Below are 20,034 nucleotides of genomic sequence, written 5' to 3'. Positions count from 1 at the left end.
CATTGTTGCTATTACACCTAGATAGGTAACTAGTTAAGATAACTACACAGGTCTATACATGACTAGAAAAACAGACAAAATATTTCTGTTATTTCTGTTAGTTGCATTATAGACTGCTTACATTTATTATATTTGTGCATTTTCAAAATAGTAGACCATAAACATTAAGCTAATACAAAGGTTCAGATTGTCACATAAGATTCCCATCAATAATAGATTACTTTCTATCAAACTTTACCAATATTTGCAACTAGTGAAGAGTCCGAGAAAGGTCTGAAACATCCTGCTAATCTCCATAGCCCCTCTGTTTTGCATTACACATTGTCTCTGCTCCAGAATGACAGGGGTCCCCAGTGTCACCTCACACAGTGTGGAGCATTTGTGTTATAAAACATCTCTATTTTTATACTTAAGTCAGCTAGCCTGTGATCCCTCCTGACTACCAGGAAGATGCTTCTAAGGAGTGAAAGGAAAGAAAGAAGGTGACCTGGTCTAATGTCTTTGTAAATATGATAGCTTGACCTCCAGGCCAAGAGACTCAATATTTTGTAAATCTAAACTTAGATGGGTTTATGAAACATGTCTCTCAAGAGCACATCACATAAGCTACACTCTCTTAACTCCTTACTACCCAATACTACTTTATAATACAACTGTTTTTGAAAGATTAAAAATGGGGAAAAACATTCAAGTCACAATGTTTACTATGAATTGGAGGAGAGCAAGACCAATATCAGTGGTGACAGTTAGTGGTCCATTATAATGAAGTGACAATAGGAAGAAGAAAGTGAGATTTGATAAATACTATAGCACTACATTTTAATTGACTAAAATTGACTAGACATTGGGTTAAGGGAGTGGAAAGAATAATACATGATTTTCAGTTGGAGGCTTATGCAGGTTTGTGGGTGATACGCCTATTTGTAAAGAGAGGAAAAATAGGGGCAATGTTTGCAAAGGTGAAGGTCCTTCAACAGAAGATATCATAACTGTGATTCTATTTCATTTAAAATGAAAAGTAACAATTAGAGATATAGATGTTGAAGATTTAGGAAAAATCAGAAATAATCATTGGAAAGAGGTTAGTTTGTTTATTTAGATTCCAGAATTATGAAGATCAGCCTCCATGGGAAATCAGTTGTCTTTTTCCACGGTGGTAAGAGAGGAAGAAACAAACATGTTCTCTTTTAATCTAGTCTCTTACCATGTTTGCCAAATATGGCACTTTCTTTTGAGCACTCAGTGACTTGGTAGCTTAGGGTCATGTAGGCTACAGAGAAAGATGCCGATGGGGTTGGTGTAATTATGGAATATAATAGAAGTCCTCCCCTCTATGGACTTGAATATTTGTATCTCTAAGATTAAGCATTTCTCACTTGTGGATTTTTTACTTCGAAATTGCTCTCTTCTTCCTTCTGTTAAGTATGTTAATATCATCTTCTGTTAAGTATGTTAATCAATCAGTTCATTTTCAGATTATTCTGTTGTGAGTTGATTAAAATGACTTCTTTCCTACAGTCTTTTTGGCCACACTTTTATCATATTGTCTCTTAGGCTGTTGACTTCTTTCTGGCTCGTCCTTCCTATTTTAGTTCTTACTGTCCTATTTTCTTATTGTAGGTTTAACTTGAAGTTTCAGAAGCTCCTCAGTGATGTGTGTTTTTACTTAATCCTCATAAAGCTGGTGCTAATTAGTTTCATATGAGTTCAAAAGATGATCACCCTGCAAAATTTGGTCTGATCAGAAACTGTTGTCATGGCAATGCCCTATCTAATGCAGTATTTATGTCTAGAGATAGATATTCTTACTTTTATTCTAGCGACTTTCTTCTTAGTATCTGTTAATGTCTTTTGGTATATGTGATGTTTCGTTTCTGTTTTCATAACTGTAAGAGCAAGAATTTTATGTTGGAAAGGGTAAAGGAAGGCACCAAGGAAAATAGAGTTTGTTTCTCATGAATTCACTTTCTTGCCCTGCAAACTGGACTAAACCTTCAGCTGTTAACAGAGAACCAGAAATTAAGGGCAATATTCTGGAAGAGACATAGTATTCCAGCACAGTGAAAGCTACTGGAGAAACAAAGTTTGATTCAAACAGCCAGTTTTCCAACTGCAGTGTGAACCCCAGAACTCTGGCACTCTCAGGCGTAGAGGTCATGGGAAGCCGGATTTGGGATTTAAGACCCACACATTCGATGGATAGTAGCAGAGATGAGGCTGCATCAGGATGAGACTGCTTCTAAGACTTGTAGTAGACAAAGACAATGAAGCACAGAGTGGATGGGGACTGCACTGACAGACAGGTATAAGGTCCAGATGAAACTCTTGCCACCTTTTACAAACACAACTGAGAAACACCTTAAAGAAGAGGAGTTTCCAGCAGTAAGACCAATGGAGAGCAAACCATCATAATGTGCTCATTAAAAGCATATGACCTTATGTAGTACTCTGGTGAGATCCAGAGAGTTTGGCATATCAAAGTTATAGAGAAGGCATTCTTTTTTCTCTTTTAAATAATTGTTAGAATAAAAACTTGTAGATACTTTAGAAACGTTAACTGATGACTATGTGAAAACATTGTAAGACATAACTGAAATTTTAATTAAATTAGCCCTTTTCTCCACCTTTATTGTTTTGGAGCAACTTGGCTCTTTGAGGAAAGTTATTTTTAAAGCTGACTCAACAAAGCAGCCTATAAGGAATTCATCTGAAAGAGAGTGTGACTAGAAAGAGCAAAGCTCTTGAAGAGTCTTTGGATTAGCAATTGTGAATGTGTCAATAATCTTTAGTATTTATTTGCATTATAAACACCCCAATAGTATAGCAAAGCTAGAATTCTCCCTGTTCTTATTCACCCCCTCCTACTCTCTTGAGGACAAGAGGAGAGTTACCTAAAACTGCTACTATTCTGGACTCAACATTCTTGGCCACTGGTTTCCAGAAAAAGAACAAGGAGGATGTATTGGTGAATCTAGTTTGTTCTAATGAATGGTAAATGACCCCAGAGGAATAAATATTTTTTAAAAAATTGTCATGCCTGTAATTTATAGATTTCTTTGAATTGTAAGCTGGAATCTCAATTTTCAACATATATTTTTAAAGCAACATGTTTTGGAGTCTAGCTACCAGTGTCCACATCTCGACTGACCACTTTGTGATATGCACATCAGTTTCCTCATTTGTAAAAATGAACATAATTGTTGTATATATTTAACCTGGTCAACATGGGATCTAAAGGAACTGCTATTTGCCCTGCCCAAGTGGCTCAGCTGGTTGGAGCATCCATCATCCCACACACTGAAAGTCAAGGTGTTTGATTCCTGGTCAAGGTGCATACGGGAGGCAACCAGTCTGTCTCTCTCTACTTTGATACTTTTCTCTCTCTCTCTCTCTCTCTAAGCAGATCCTCAGGTAGTAAATTTAATTAATTAATATTTAAGTACTTAGAACCATGTTTGGCACATAAAATGTGATATTTATTTATTAAATGAACAGAAAGAATTTTGTCCAAATATTAAATGACAAAACCTACATAAAAGTCTTAGCCTGGTGCCTACTAAGTGAATGCTCAATAATTGGTAGCTGCTAGATGACTAAAAACCATTTGCTTATTGCAAGGGTATGCCAAGCCTAACTAGGCACTAGGGATTAAATCCTGAGGAAGAATACCCAATATATACCATATAAGCCCAGTTACTGTTAAACAGAGGTGGCAATACTAATTAAATAATCACACAAATACAGGTAAACTTGCTACTATGGTAACTGTTATGCAAAATGACACATGGTACTATGAGACATGTACTGGGGCCTTCGGTTTGGTGGGGCCGCAGTGTTCAGAGGTCGTCAGGAGTCCCTGGATAAACAACTCTCAGTGGAACTGAGAGGTGAAAAGTAAAAATTAGCAAATCAACATAGATTTTCCAGGGAACACAGAGGTAAGAGCTGATATGGTGACCCCTTGCAGGGGGTCCCAGCATGGCAATGCAGAGAATTGCATTGAAAATGCAATGCAATTTTCTCTTTGCAGAGAAAGTTCAGCATGCACTCAGGCTGGGAACAGGGGCACAGTCTCCAACATGCAGGGTGTTTAAACCACATTAAGACTTTTTGATTTTATCTTGAAAGCGATTGGAATTCACTGAAGGTCCCTGAACAGAAGCATAACACGTGATCTCTGGTTTGAAAAGATCACTCTACTTCTGGGACTCTCCAACTTTAGTGCATGTCAGAATCACTGGAAGAACCCTTTAAACTGGACTGCCTTATCCCAAAGCTTCTGAGTCCATCTGTCTGGATTTTGGTGGGAGAATTTGCATTCCTAACAAGATCTCTGTTGATGCTGATAATGATGCTGTCAGTCTGGGGACAGCACTTTGAGAACCACTCATTCCCTGCACTGTGAATGAAATGAAAGGATTAAAGTGAGTGCCTGGTAGACCACTTAAAAAGCAGTGTTTGTGGTCTATACAAGAGATTGTAGACATTGAACCTATGGAAATGGAAAGAAGTCAACTAATCTAAGGAACAGTTAGGAGGTAAAATTGGCTGGATTTGATGCTGGGTCTGGTGTAAGATTGGAAGGACAGACATATCAAGGAAAATACACTGGGTTAATTGTGCTACTTTGTATATGAGAGGAAGGATGCCTTGTCTTCAGAGTCAGGGGTGCATAGTAGTATATCAGGCCAAAATAAGAGGTTTTTTTTAAAAAGGCTTTCATTGACTTTCTAGTAACTGGCTAGCTGCTAGGGGTTAAAATGTGATAATAATCATAGAAAGCACTGGAGCTGACAGCCAAGTTATGAAAGACTGTTAGCCTTCAGAGAAGACAGAAATGCCAAAAAAGCGGCACCTGGCTCTCTTTGTGGTATTCGCTATGGGCAAGCGGCACTCGGGCCAAGTTACTGTTGGGCTAAGTGTCAGATCTGATTGTTCCTTCTCAGCTGAAGACATAAATAGAGCTTCTAATTTGAATAAAGACAGTGATTAAGAACTAGTGATTATGAGCAGAGAAGACAGCAGATAAAAGATCAAACTAAAAAAGGTTAATCCTTGAATTGAAAAGGGAATTTCAAAGACAGTGAATGTCAGAACTGCCCAAGATGAAGAAGTTTACTGAGCAGAAAAACTGGCAGTTGATGGCTTGCACACCAAAGAAAACAGATGTCTGAGACAAAAATGAAAGGGGGAATAAACAAAGAGAAGGGCATTTTTGAGAACTTTAAAGGTAATTCCTTAAAGATGAAGCCTGAGTGTGTTCTGAGGAATATTCGGGCAAAAGATTGGCAACTAAAACTGGCATATCTTGGTGGCAACTTCTCCAGTGTTTGGAGAAAGTAAAACATAGGATTGTCCCTGGAAATACCAGGGATATATCCAAAGGCCTTTGTGAATGGTTCACAAACACCGATCTGATAGCATTCCAGAGATCAATCAGTGTCTACTTGCCAAAGAGTAAATGGTATCTCGCCCAAAGGCAGGAGGCATTTGGCTTAGGATGTAATGGGAGAATTGCGGGAACCTGGAGCTGGAGTGAACAGGAGAAAGGTTCAGTGGAATGGGAGGTGTCAAGGGAATCTTTGAAAGTGAGGCAATAAATATATAAAATTTTATGGTACTTTGAGAATATATCTCAGTATATAGTAGAAAAAGTGTTGGGTAATACACATAGTTCAACAGAAGTAATGCCTGCTTGAGTGTGGTTGGTAGAATAATAATTTGTAGTTTTATTTTGGACATTTCACCTATAATGTCATATGGTGTGTTTGAGTGTGATATTGTTACATTATAGAATTACATGCTTATGATTTTGTAATAAAAACAGGGCATTATTTGTGCCAGACCCTGTATTTAGTCTTGAAGGATCTTAGCATAACAATTTTAGGGAGAAGTAAAAGCAAAATGATAATGAAAATACCCCCCCACACACCCAAAGCAATAAAACCAGCAAACCTAAATCATAGTATCTAGAGGAAGTTTACAGAATCCCTGATACTGTGCACTAAACACCATAATGATGACATGGAGAGCAAACTGGTCTCTGAGCCTGCCTAACTAATTGTTTAGTTAGACACCACCTTCCAACAGATCAGTTAGATACAGCCTACCAACTGAACTCTGAGTGCAGTCTATGGCTTAACATAAAGTAAAGATAGTTTTTGGCTGTTTTGAGAACTTATATACAGTTTATTTTATTCCAAGTTATTATGGGCATATTTTGAAAGACTCAAATTATACACTTCAAATCCTGCAAAAAAAGTGGATAGATAATCAGGTTTTTTATTTAAATTATTATTTTTGCTTAACTCGGGTTTTTATTTAAAAAAATAAAAGTAATAAAGTTTAAGTAATAAAGTAATTATAACTAATATAAATCAAATGGAAATGCTTGCAAGCTTACAGAGTAGCTCATGGAACTGAAGAAATTAATATCTGAAAAACCAAGGCCAGGAAAGCAGGGTCCTGAGTAGCTCTTTGGGTCCAGACAGCAGGGTTTACAAAATTGTCTTCTCACCAAATCTCACTGTGATTAATTAGCTTCAACCTATTTTCCTTTTATCCCTTCCACTCAAAGTTCAAAGTCCCAGAGAGAGTGAGTTGGAATGACCTAGCTCCCGTGCTTAGCACTGATTAGAAAGGGGTAGTAGCGTTCTCTGTCATCCCAAAGATCGCACACTAGAGAGGAAAGGCAGGGTTCTAATAGGAAATTGGGGGGCTATTGTCAGAAGAGAGAGCAATTGCCAGGCGGTGAAACCCAGCAAATATCTGCTATAGATCCTGTCAGTACAATACGCTTATGGAGTAACCTTCTATTGAAAGACTGATTCCATGAAGAACTGAAAGATCCTGATCCTTATATTCAACAGAAATTTTTATTATTTTTCATAATGAATTATGTTTTGAATAAAGAGATTGTGTGTGTGTGGGCGTGTGTGTGAGTGTGATTAGAGATGGTAACAACTTGCATAGAAATCAGAAGGGATCTATTATTCCAAGAGAGTTTGAGCTCTGAGGAGAGCTCGGATTCTTGACCAATTCCCTTGACCGGGGAATAGTAACCTAATCGCAAACACATCTTGTACTCTACGAGCCATGCACTATCAGAAGCATTTTACAAATACCAATTTATTGAAGTGGGGGGGAAAGCCACAATATATCTATATGTGGTAAACTTTTCATTTTTTTTTTTACTATTTCTAATTTTAGTTTAACCACCAATTTGTCAGCAGTTCATTTCTGGCCTTTGGGGTTGATCTGAAGAATCCCAAGTGGATCTAAAGTTCTGTTCAGTCTATGACCTGTGCACAATTGTACTAATAATAAAAGGTCTCACCTTATTAGGAATAGTTGATTGTGCACCCACACCACAAAGAGAGAATATATGTACCATAAAATTATTGTCGAACACTTTGACACAAGACCTCCTAAAGGCATAGGGGAAAATCTCTTCCAACCCCACGTGCCTGCTAGTCTGAGGCATAGAATTACCATTTCCTAAAGAAGCTGACTGTTTTCCTCAGTTTCATAATTCTCCCCCTAATACCCTGAAGTATATTTATGGTTTGAGAAGCACGAGTTAAACCTTTTATATCCCAATCTCTCTTCCATTCCTTAACATTCAGTAGAACATTCTTCAAGTATTACTGAAGGTCGTCTCTTAATGGAAAACAGAATCATCCGCATACCAAGTCTTATCAGCGATTACTTGTACTAAACATTTTGTTATTTTTAATGCTAAAGTATTTAAATTACATCTTCCCAAGTACTTGAAACTATTCAAAATAATCGAGAAAGTGTATCAGACAATGGACTATTACAATTTGCCTTATGCTGCACATTTAGTGCTGCCCCCGGTGAGCACTGCAGGGATGGCTGCGGGCGCTTTAAGAGGGGCTGCGGGCGCTTTAAAAGGAGCTGCCCCAGACTATCTGGGGCCCAAGATGGCGGCGGAGCAATCCGCAGCTACCCTAATCTCCTCTCAGCACAAAAATGGAATTACAACTAAATTACAGAAAAGTCGCCCTGAATAACCAATTGAAGATGAGCTGGACGGAAGCCTTATAACCAAGGTCTCACCAAAGAAGCCATGGAGACTGGTAGGAAGTGTGGAGGCGTGAGAGGGCTGGCCCGCCGGGTTCCAGACAGTAGCAGCTCAAGTTCCAGAAAGATACCTCAGCTGGGAGCGGGGAGGGGCTCCCCGGAAAAGCGAAAAGTGTGGGGTCCAAACCCCAGCCTGGGCTCCCCAACCTAGAGCATCAGACCTGGGAAAGGCACCCAAATAAGGTCTGGCTGTGGAAAGCAGCAGGGTTTCTGTCTGCCAGGGAGAGAGGGCTGGAGATGAGGGTATCCTCTTAAAGGGCCAACACACAAAAATTTTCTCACAGGCACTCACCCCAGGCTCTGGAGGAGGGAGGACAAAGTGAACTAGAACCACATTGAGGGAAGCAAATTAGAACCATTGGATGCCCCTGGAGAGAGTGCCGAAGGGTAGCCACCTTGCACTGAGTCATTCCCCAAACTTTAGAAGCCATCGTTCTTGCACAGAACTCTCCCTTCCATGCAGCATCGGCCTGAAGGGAAGCAATAGGCCTACGCACTAGATTCCCTCTCGCCTCATGCTGAAGCAGCTTATGCCCGGCTGAGGAGTACAGCTGCAGGCTATTTCAGTGAGTAAGCCCAACTGGGAGCCTGGAGGCGGTGGCAGATCTCTGGGTGCTTTGAGACGTTTGCTGACGTGCCCTGGGCCTGGAGCTGGTAAAAACTGGCCTTGATGCACACCTTGGTCCTTTCCACATGCATCTAGGCCCAGCAGGGGGAGCTACAAGCTCTGGATCAGTGACAGCTCCAAACAGACAGGTTATCCAGGGAGCATATGACATAGGACTGCACCAGAGTCCCTCTGAAGAGGCTTAGACCCAATACCTAGTGACCCACTTCAGGAAAAAAAATATTTAATAAGCTTCACAAGCAACATACCCACAGGGAAATCTCAGCAGGCACCAAACACTGCTAAGGTGAATTCTACTTTGTGTGACCAGCACCTGCATGGCACCGTGCACTCTGTATTGGGGGTTGAGCCTCACAGTCAGCCAGACTGAAGGCTGATCTCTTGCATGAACAAGCAAATAGCAATCAAGACTCAATTACAACAGGAGGCTCCACATAACGTGCACAAGGGATATTGCTAGAGCACCCAGTTCAGCTGATCAGGGAGCAACCCTACCAAAACTGGGAGTAATAGCATATCTTCCTAATACATAGAAACAAACACAAACTGGCAGCCAAAATGGGAAGACAAAGAAATAAGCCCCAAATTAAAAAAAAAAGAGAAATCTCCAGAGAAGAGGTAAATGAAATAAAGACAAAAAATTAACAGATATAGAGTTCAAAGTAATGATTATAAGGATGCTCAATAGCATAAGAAAGGACATAATAACCATAAAGAGGGACCAGTCAAAAACAAAGAATGCAGTATCTGAAAAAAATAATTCACTGGCAGGAAAAACAGTAGGTTAGATAAAGCAGAAAACTGAATCAGTGATTTAGAAAAGACAGTAGGGAAAAAAACACCCTCTTAGAGCAATAAAAAGAAAAAAATTCTTCAAAAAGGACAGTTTTTGTCTCAAGGAGCCTTGAGACAAAATGAAGCATAACAACATCCACATCATAAGGGTACAGAAGGAGAAGACAAAAAGCAAGGGAGCAAGAACATGTTTGAAGAAATAATGGCCAAAACTTTCCCTAACCTGGTTAAGAAAAAGGACACACAAGTCCAGAAAGTGCAGACTCCCAAACAAGATAGCCTTAAAGATACCACAGCAAGACACATCATAATTGAAAAAGCAAATGTTAAAAACAAAGAAATTCTTACAAGCCACAAGAGAAAAAAAGGGGTTAGTACCTACAAGGGAGTTCAGCTGATTTCTCAACAGAAACATTTCAGACCAGAAGGGACTGGCATGAAATATTCAAAGTCATGAAAAGGAAGGACCTACAACCAAGGCTACTTTACCCAGCAAGCCTATCATTTACTATTGAAGGAGAAATAAAGAGTTTTTCAGGCAAGAAAAAGTCAGCATTATCCTAATCCAGAAACCAAATAAAAACGTTACAAAAAAGAAGATTATAAGCCAATATCCCTGCTGAAGATAAATGCTAAAATCCTCAAGAAAATACCAGCAAACCCAGATCCAGCAATTGATTAAAAAGATCATATACAATAATCAAGAAGGAGTTATTCTAGGGATGAAAGATTGGTGCAATATCTGCCAATTAATAAATGTAATGCATCACATAAACAAAATGAAGGATAAAAATTAGGTGATCATATCAATAGATGCAGAAAAAGCATCTGATAAAATCCAGCATGCATTTAAGATAAAAACTCTCAGCATTGTGGGAACAGAGGGTACGTACTTCAAAGTAATAAAGGTCATATATGACAAACTCACTGTCAGCATCATACTCATGGTCAAAAACTATAAGTGTTCTCTTTAAGACTGGGAACAAGACAGCGCCACTCTTATTCAACATAGTACTAAAAGTCCTAGCCACAGCAATCAGACAAGAAGAAGACATAAAAGGCATCTAAATTGGAAAAATAGAAGTAAAACTCTCATTATTTGCTGAGGACAAGATACTGTATATAGAGGACCCTAAAAATTCCACCAAAAAAGTAATAGAACTGATAAATGAATTTAGTAAAGTAGCAGGATACAATATAAAATACCCAGAAATTAATTGCATTTTATATGCCAATAATGAACTATCAGAAAGAGCAACTAAGAAAACAGCTCTATTTATAATTGCTTCAAAAATAATAAAATACCTACAAATAAATTTAACCAAGAATGTAAAAGACTACCCTAGCTGGTGTGACTGAGTGGATTGAGTGCCAGCCTGGGAACCAAAGGGTCACTGATCCAATTCAAAGTCATGGCTCATGCCTGGGCTGCAGGCCAGGTACCCAGTAGGGGGCATGTGAGAGGCAACCACAACCACATATTTATGTTTTTTTCTCTCTTTCTCCCTCCCTTCCCCTCTGTCTAAAGATAAATAAATAAAAATATTTTTAAAAGAATGTAAAAGACCTATACTCAGAAAATTCTAAGACTCTGAAGAAATTGAACATGATACAAATAAGGGTAATCATATACCATGTTAATGGATAGGAAGAAGTAACATTAAAATGTTCTTACTACTCAAGGATATCTACAGAGTGAACTAATTCCTATCAAGATAGTAATGGCATATTTCAAAGAGCTAAAACAAATATTTCAAACATTTATATGAAACCAGAAATGTCCTTGATAACAACATTGATCTTGAGAAGAATAAACTTGGAAGAATCACACTACCTAATATCAAACTATACTACAAGGCCACAGTAATCAAAACAATATGGTACTATCATGTAAACAGACATAGATTGATGGAACAAAATAGCCCAGAAATAAACTGATGCCTTTATTGTCAATTAATATTTGACAGAGGAAGCAAGCACATACAATGGACCTAAGATAGTCTTTCAATAATGGTGCTGGGAAAATTGAATGGAGACATGCAAAAAAAATGAAATGTAACCACCTTCTTACACCACACGCAAGAATAAAGTCAAAATGGATTAAAGACTTAAATGTTAGACTCAAAACCATAAGAATCCTAAAAAAAATCATATGCAGCAAAATCCCAGACATTTCTCAAAGCAGTGTTTTTTCTGATATACTTGTGCAGTCAAGGGAAACAAACAATAAACAAATAGGACTACATCAAACTAAAAAGGGTTTGCACAACAAAGGAGGCCAGCAACAATATGTTCTACCACAGAATGGGAGAACATATTCACCAATGATACATCTGTAAAGGGTTAATATCCATAATTTGTAAAGAACTTATAAACAACTATATAATCTTATAAACAAACTTATAAACAACACCCAAAACAATCCATTTTTTTAAATGGGCAAATAACCTGAATAAACACTTTTCCAAATAGGAAATACAGAGGGCCAATAGACATATGATAAGACACCCAATGTCACTGATCATCAGAGAAATTCAAATTAAAGCCACAATGAGGTATCACCTTACGCCTGTCAGAATGACTATCATCAATAAACCAATGAACAAGTGTTGGCAAGGACGTGGAGAAAGGGGAACCCTTGTGCACTGTTGGTAAGAGTGCAGATTGGTGCAGCCACTGGAAAGGTGTATGAAGTTACTGCAGAAAAATAAAAATGGAATTGCCCTAGGACCCAGTGATTCCACTTCTGGGAATTTATCCAAAGAAACCCAAAACACTAATTCAAAAGAATATATGTAGCCCTATTTTCACTGTGATATTTACAGCTGCCAAGATTTAGAAGAAGCCCAAGTGTCCATCAGTTCATGAGCAGCTAAAACAGCTATGGTAAATTTACACAATGGAATATTAACTTGGCTAAAAAAAGGAAAATTTTATACTCTGTGATAGCATGGATGGACCTGGAGAGCTTTATGCTAAGAGAAAAAAGCTAGTCAGAGAAAAACAACTGTCATATGATTCACTCATATGTGGAATTCAATGAACAACATGAACTAACAAGCGAATAGAGACAGACTCCTAGGTAGAGAACACACTGACAGCTCTCACCATGGGTCAGGGGTTTGGGGGCTGAGGCTGTGGAGGGATTGAGCAAAAAGAGAAAAAAAAGTAAGAACTTAAGGAAATAGATAACAGCATGGTGATTGCAGTGGCAAGGGGAGTGGGTGGAGGTGGAAAAGGGTATAGGGAGGATAAATGGTGATGTAGAAAAAAAGACATATTGGGCATCCAACTGAATTTTAGTTGTGAGGAATAGGTGAAAAGGTGTCTGTCAAGTGATGTCAATTTAGCTACAAGAGGCAAACTTTTCTGACAGTTTCTGAACAAAGCAGGAGTTACTGAGTAACTGCTGCTACTGTTTAGTAATTGACCCTGACAATAATGAAAATTCGAGGAGAGAAGGTGTGCAAAGTGGTAACCAAAACCAAACAGACAAACAAAAACACCTCAACTAATACAGAATGTCCAAGCACACAGTACACAGAATATTATTTCTGCCTGGTCACCAATTCTTTCTCATTTGGCTGAAAAAGAGTCACGGATTTAAAATGTACTAGATAGATGCCCCCTCTGAGTCACTTACTGAGAGGCAAACATGGGAGATTTTGCTCATCTAGTGAGAATACCTGTATATCAATTTTAATAGTAGTTGTTCTATAGAAAGATACATGTTAAATGTACCAAGAAAGCAACTAAGCATATATTCATTCATTCATATTTAGTTCATTTTGTCTTATCTAGTTACCACCCATTTTACCTTGCATGTAGCTGGTGACTCAACATTCATTCAAGCAACATATAGAGCCTTTGCTAAATCTAATCATGCTCAGGAAAGCGTAACGTTACTCCATTTAGAAAGGAGACCCTCCCAGTAAATTTTCTCAGTCTAGATCTCAGGGTCTGGGGAAAAAACAGTTCTAAGACTAGATAAAATAGGTCAAATGTATCTAAACTTCTATAAATCTGTTCTTGAATTGCATCATTATAAATTTTCAATACCCTTTGTTGCTATTTTTTTGTATTTTTGCATTTGTGTTCACAAATAAAATAATTTTTTTTTAGTGTTTCATATTTTCTTTTGGTAACAGAATAATTGGCTTCATATAAGATAAGTTTCTTTACGTATTTTCTGTTTTCTACAATGATATTAAGTGACAACAGTATTCTCTATTTGTTGAATTCATGATATCACTCCTGCAAAACTATCTAGGTTTAAAGTTTGTTTTTAGTTACCATTTATAAATTCCATTTCTTTAACTGTTATTTGCTTAATCATAGTTTCTGATTAGAATTAGTATTTTTCTATTTGTGCAGAAATAGAACCATTTATCTCATTAGGTTTTCAAATGTATTAGCATAAAATTACTTTAAATAGTCATTTCTATTTTTTCTATGATAAATCGATAAATTATCCTTTTTTGTTATTTAATTTGATTTTCTTTTCTTGACTATCCTTGCCCAATATTTTACCATAGTATTTTTCCAATTTTATTGAATTATAATTGGCATATCACATGGTATTATTTTAAGATGTTCGACAAATCATTTGATCTATGTGTATGTTGTGAAATGACTACCACAGTAAGTTCAGTTAACATCCATCACCTTGCACAGTTATATATTATTATCTCAAATTTCTGCTCTGCATTTTGTTGATTTTTATTCATATCTCAATTCTTTGTTTCTTATATCCTTACACCATTGTTCTCTGTCCAGCTTGTTGAGTTACCTATTTATTAATTTTCTGAAAACTGTGCAAACCTATAAATTTCCATATAAGTACTGTTTTAAGTGCATATTACAAAATGGGAGAAGTAGTACCTTCAGTGTTATTTAGTTCTAAATAGTTGAGATTTCCTTCATATTCCTTTTTAATTTTATCTATTGTTCAAGAGTTCATTAATACTTCCTGGCATAGTTAGTTTACACATTTTATTTTCCTTTGTTATTGACTTCACAGTTCTGAAGCTAGTTCACACAATAAGTCTTAGTCTTTGATTCCAATAATTCTCATCTAGCCCTGGCTGGTGTGTAGCTCAGTGGATTGAGCATGGGCCTGTGAACCACACGATCGAGGTTCTATTCCCAGTCAGGGTACATGCCCGGGTTGCAGGCTAGTTCCATCAGGGGACTCATGAGAGGCAACCATACACTGATATTTCTCTCCTCTCCTTCCCTTCCCCTCTAAAGATAAATACATAAAAAATCTAAAAAAAAATAATTCTCATCTAGCATTGTGTGTGTCCAAGGTAAAATGTCCAGAATCTTGGGCTCACAAAATCAAGCTTTACTACATAGAAAATATTATAGGGTTTTAAAAAAAAACCTATATAACAAAGATAGGGTTTTTTAAATATAATTAAATCTCTCCCTTTTTCTTTAATGTTTTTCCTAATTTTTTACAAGATTAGGAAAAATGTTTTTATAATCTTGTTTAATCAAGATTTCAAAATATTTTAATGCATCTGAAATTGAAAGACCATATCATTCTGTGAGAATGTAACAGAACCACTTAGGGTTCTATTGCCCGCCACTGAAAAACTATGACTTCCAATGCCAGAGTCTTATCAAAATGAGGGAACTATTTATTCAAAAGTTATACAGGTTTAGAATAATGGTAGAATTCTGCCATTAAAATTCCAATTCATTTAGAAACAAACAAACAAAAAAAACCAACCCACCCTTAAACACACAGTCTTGCTTCCCCTTGACAAACCAGGCCAGTTAGGGGACCGTTTCTCAGGAAGTCTGGAGCTTAGCTGGGCAGATTACCGTCTGTATTCTGGCTTCTTCTAGTCATCCACGCTCAGCTAGGATCCTGCTCTTAATCCAAAACCATATGGTTCCTCCTCATGGTGGACCAGCAGGGGTCTTTCTGCATCCTTTCAAACCATGTGGCCAAGATGGCCTTCTCCCTCACAAGCCACATGGTAAAGAGCAACAGCTGCCCTGCACTAGGGTTCAAATCCCAGCGTGGCTCTTCCTCTGTAACTCCATTTCCAGCTCCTCCCACACTGGAATACCTCTGCCCTTCCCCATATCTCCTGCCCTTCCTGGCTGCCATTGTTATTCTGGGCAGGCGTGGAACTGTGATATAGGAGCTTTGTAAGAGCTGCCTCCAAGCCTCTCTTGCAGGCACAGTAAACCCCTTAGAAATTAGAGTCACACCCATCTCCCTGGCTCTAAATGCCACATGCACAGCTACTTAACATTACTAAAATACTCATAAGGTTCTTTAGATATGCAGAGTAACTGTCAGTGATTCCTCTCCACTTGTTTCCCTTTCTCCCAAGCCAGGTTAGTGGGGGGGCTTCCCCATTTGGAGGGACCTTTAGCTTAGCACCCCATTATAAGGAAAATAATGTGTTTCAATGGGTTCATAAGAATTTGACTGAGACAATTCTTCAAATATATTACATATTTTTCTTTGTGTTTATAATCATAAGGAGGCATGAATGACAAAGGAAAAACCTTGATGATGCTTCCATTAAAAAAAAATTTAGCCTTGACAGGTGTGACTCAGTGAATTCAGCACCTGCCTGCAAACCAAAAGGTTGCTGGTTGGATTCCCAGTCAGGGCACATGCCTGGGTTGCAGGCCAGGTCCCTAGGAGGGGGTGTGCAAGAGGCAACCACATATTGATGTTACTCTCCCTCTCTTTCTCCTTCCCTTTCCCTCTAAAAATAAATAAACAAAATATTTTTTAAAATATTTTAAAACTTGACTTATTGTTATAGCTGCAATCTGCTAAAATTCATAAGGTGAATATTGTTCTCCATAAAATTTAATTATTGTTTGAGAATTTACTTACTGTTATTGTATACTATATTATTTTAATGCTAGGAAAAACTATTTTTAGGGCCTCAATACCACCTAAGTGAGAATATTGTTCTAAAGTCAATAGGGTATTTGATTATCACATCCTAGTAGATAATAGGAAGATCTTAATAAATGTAAACAAAAAATTTTAAATCGAACAATGAGCAGTTTTAATTTAAGCATTCTTTGCATTAGTACACTTACAAAAAAAAACCCAAGTCAAAACAAACAAAAACATCAAATCAAGAGTTACGTTTTTTTTATGAGATGACTATTCTGTTGCATTTTTAACAGTAACTATAACCTTATACCAAAAATAAACACATAGCATTTTCCTTTTAGAGGCTGGATATTTTATTAAATTTCATCTGAACTGCAGGGTTGTATTGCAACCACAATCTCAAAAAGTACCCTTGCAAACAAGTGGTTATATCAGCTGAAAATGTTCATAGGTTGCTGTGGTTTCAAACCACTAAAATCTTTAGCCATAGCTTTGGCGATGATGATTTTTTTTATGCAGTTTTCTTCAACAAATTAAAATATAAAATGTAAGGATATCATTGAAAAAATCTAACTTGGCTTGAAGATCACTGGTACATATATACAGGGTCCAGCAAAAGTAAGGCCTACTTGAGTGTGGTTAGTAGGGTAATAATATGGGTGTAAGAATGTATAGTTTTAATTTGAACATTTCACTTAAAATATATGGTGTGCTTGAGTGTGATATTGTTATGTTACAGAATTACATACTTAGGATTGTGTAATAAAGAACTGTATAACAAATTCTGACTCATTTGTAGCACTTAGGAGGGAATTCATTTTTAAAGTAGTTTTCTTGGCCAAAATGAAAGCTGTATTTTTCTCATGGTTTAATAACACTTAAATGGAGAAAATTCAGTTGATTTTGTGAATAAGTGTATTTTAGGATTTACTACCTGTTTATCTCAAATTATACTTATGATTAATTCTTCATCCCTACCCCTCTATTTTTTGTTTCATAGAAAAAATTATGACATCAGCATCCAAAGGAATTCTCCGCCCATTTTTAATTGTCTGCATTGTCCTGGGCTGCTTTATGGCATGTCTTTTCATTTACATCAAGCCCACCAACAGCTGGATCATCAATCCAATGGAGTCAACCAGCTCAGTGCTGAAAATGAAAAATTTCTTCTCTACCAAAACTGATTATTTTAATGAAACTACTATTCTGATTTGGGTGTGGCCGTTCGGGCAGACCTTTGACCTTACCTCCTGCCAAGCAATGTTCCACATCCACGGATGCCATCTCACAACAGACCGCTCTCTGTACAACAAATCTCACGCAGTTCTGATCCACCACCGAGACATCAGTTGGGATCTGACTAACTTACCTCAGCAGGGTAGGCCGCCCTTCCAGAAATGGATTTGGATGAATTTGGAATCACCCACACACACCCCCCAAAAGAGTGGCATTGAGCACCTATTCAATCTCACTCTGACTTATCGCCGCGATTCAGATATCCAAGTGCCTTATGGCTTCTTGACGGTGAGCACAAACCCCTTTGTGTTTGAAGTGCCAAGCAAAGAGAAGTTAGTGTGCTGGGTTGTAAGTAACTGGAACCCTGAGCATGCCAGGGTCAAGTATTACAATGAGCTAAGCAAAAGCATTGAAATCCATACTTATGGTCAAGCATTTGGAGAGTATGTGAATGATAAAAATTTGATTCCTACCATATCTACCTGTAAATTTTACCTGTCCTTTGAAAACTCAATCCATAAAGATTACATAACAGAAAAGCTCTACAATGCTCTCCTGGCTGGCTCTGTACCTGTTGTTCTGGGGCCACCTAGGGAAAACTATGAAAATTATATTCCAGCAGATTCATTCATTCATGTGGAAGATTTTAACTCTCCCAGTGAGCTAGCAAAGTATCTGAAGGAAGTTGACAAAAACAATAAGTTATACCTTAGTTACTTTAACTGGAGGAAAGATTTCACAGTAAATCTTCCACGATTTTGGGAATCACATGCATGCTTGGCTTGTGATCATGTGAAAAGGCATCAAGAATATAAGTCTGTTGGTAATTTAGAAAAATGGTTTTGGAATTAGAGTTTTCCAACTTTTGCACACCTGGCAAATTATTTTGATGAAATATCATTCAAGTTCTGAGAATGAAAAGAGAGACAACATCCTGCTTTTCTGTCACAATTTATTTTGATCACTATCTTGGGTAACATATATCTTGATGAAGATTTTTAAGAGATCAGCATTAGCAATCACTCCATTTGCTCTTAAATTATCCTGTATACACCTAATTATTTGCACTGAAAAATAATTTATTCTTTGTTATCATTTTTAAACATTATACACGTTATAGTTGTCCTTAATGTAAGTTTGTGATACAATTACTGTTTGTATGTTGACCATCTGTTTCACCTATTTGGGAAATGAAGATACATATCCTAAAATATGAAACATTTTCACTAAATAGTGTCATCTCTAGTTCCAAGTTTGCATAATGTAACAAATGAAAAGTATTCATAATTGAATTCTAACCTCTTTGACTTCCACGTTGAGCAAAGTGTGTAACTGTCTGTATTTGGCCTGTTTTTACCTGTTTACCAGGTTTGTGAAGGCAGAAATAGTCATGTAAATAAGAAAGGTAGTGGAGCAGAACTGTTCTATTCAGGAAGCTATTAGATTTCCCACTTATTTTCATCAAGCTGACTTGCAAGTGTAGCCATTTGTTTTCATGATCTTAAGTTCAATTATTAAAGTATTTTAAATATCCAATTTGTTGGAATTTTAGTGCCTAGGATATAATCCTAATAACACTTAAGAAAATCAAAAACACTTCTTTTTTGATCCTGGTAACAATTATTATTACAATAAAAATAATTTCTCATATAACAAAATGATATGTGTACATTAAATTACATTTATAAATGGCACATAGATGTACAATTTTTAATCATATATCAATTTAAAATATTTTCTCTAGCCCTAATTGTTAAAAGTTTTATTTTGCCATATAGACAAATAGACATAGCATTTTTAAAAGTTTGTCCTTTTATTTAAAAGAACCTAAATAAAGTTATCATCAAAAAGATAAATATAAGATGTAAAACATAATAAAATGAGGACTTATAAGCTATCAATGCATATGTGTTGAATGAATAAATGAATGATATTGAACATCATGGGAAAAAATTTTTTGTTTCAAAAAGTGACAATCCTAGTCTATAGGTAGTCACTGGAGATGGTGTTTTATATTTCACTTTAGTAATTATTCATATTGTAACACATTTGCCTGTAGCCCTCAGGGTTTTACAGGATCAAAATGTTTGCCAGTATATTAAGGTTTTTTTGAGAATTCACCCATGAACTTAGTTGCTGAACTTCATTGCCCCTCCCTAAGGTTAAGAGCTGGATATAAACAAAGAACAGCAGGTGAGAAACGATGGGATGCTAAGGACTCTTCAAGAAAAGAGTTTCCTAAAAGAACCTGTAATGACTTTACTCCATTCAGGGTAAAATCTGTCAAAATAATTTCAATGTTCTGATAAGATCTATTCAGGTCTAATTGTGACTTATTCTAATAGCCCTAGTACATGTCAACATCGGTAGAACTCAAATCCACAATCTCCTA

General features: G+C 37.0%; 1 protein-coding gene across 1 annotated transcript in view; it reads left to right on the top strand.

Annotated features, from left to right (window-relative positions):
* Positions 1 to 19,250, top strand: part of FUT9 (fucosyltransferase 9) — a 73,983-nt gene extending 54,733 nt beyond the window's left edge. Inside the window, exon 2 of the mRNA XM_037039446.1 lies at positions 17,407 to 19,250. Coding sequence (XP_036895341.1) covers positions 17,415 to 18,494 — 1,080 coding nt within the window. The 5' untranslated portion in view covers positions 17,407 to 17,414 and the 3' untranslated portion in view covers positions 18,495 to 19,250. The remainder of the gene's footprint in view (positions 1 to 17,406) is intronic.
* The last annotated feature ends 784 nt before the right edge of the window (positions 19,251 to 20,034 follow it).

The sequence above is a fragment of the Sturnira hondurensis genome, unplaced genomic scaffold (genome assembly GCF_014824575.4).
Source record: "Sturnira hondurensis isolate 20B ecotype Veracruz unplaced genomic scaffold, ASM1482457v3 Scaffold0025370, whole genome shotgun sequence".
Taxonomy (NCBI): Eukaryota; Metazoa; Chordata; class Mammalia; order Chiroptera; family Phyllostomidae; genus Sturnira; species Sturnira hondurensis.
The sequence above is the reverse complement of the archived record's forward strand: the minus strand, read 5'-3'. Positions and strand labels throughout refer to the sequence as shown.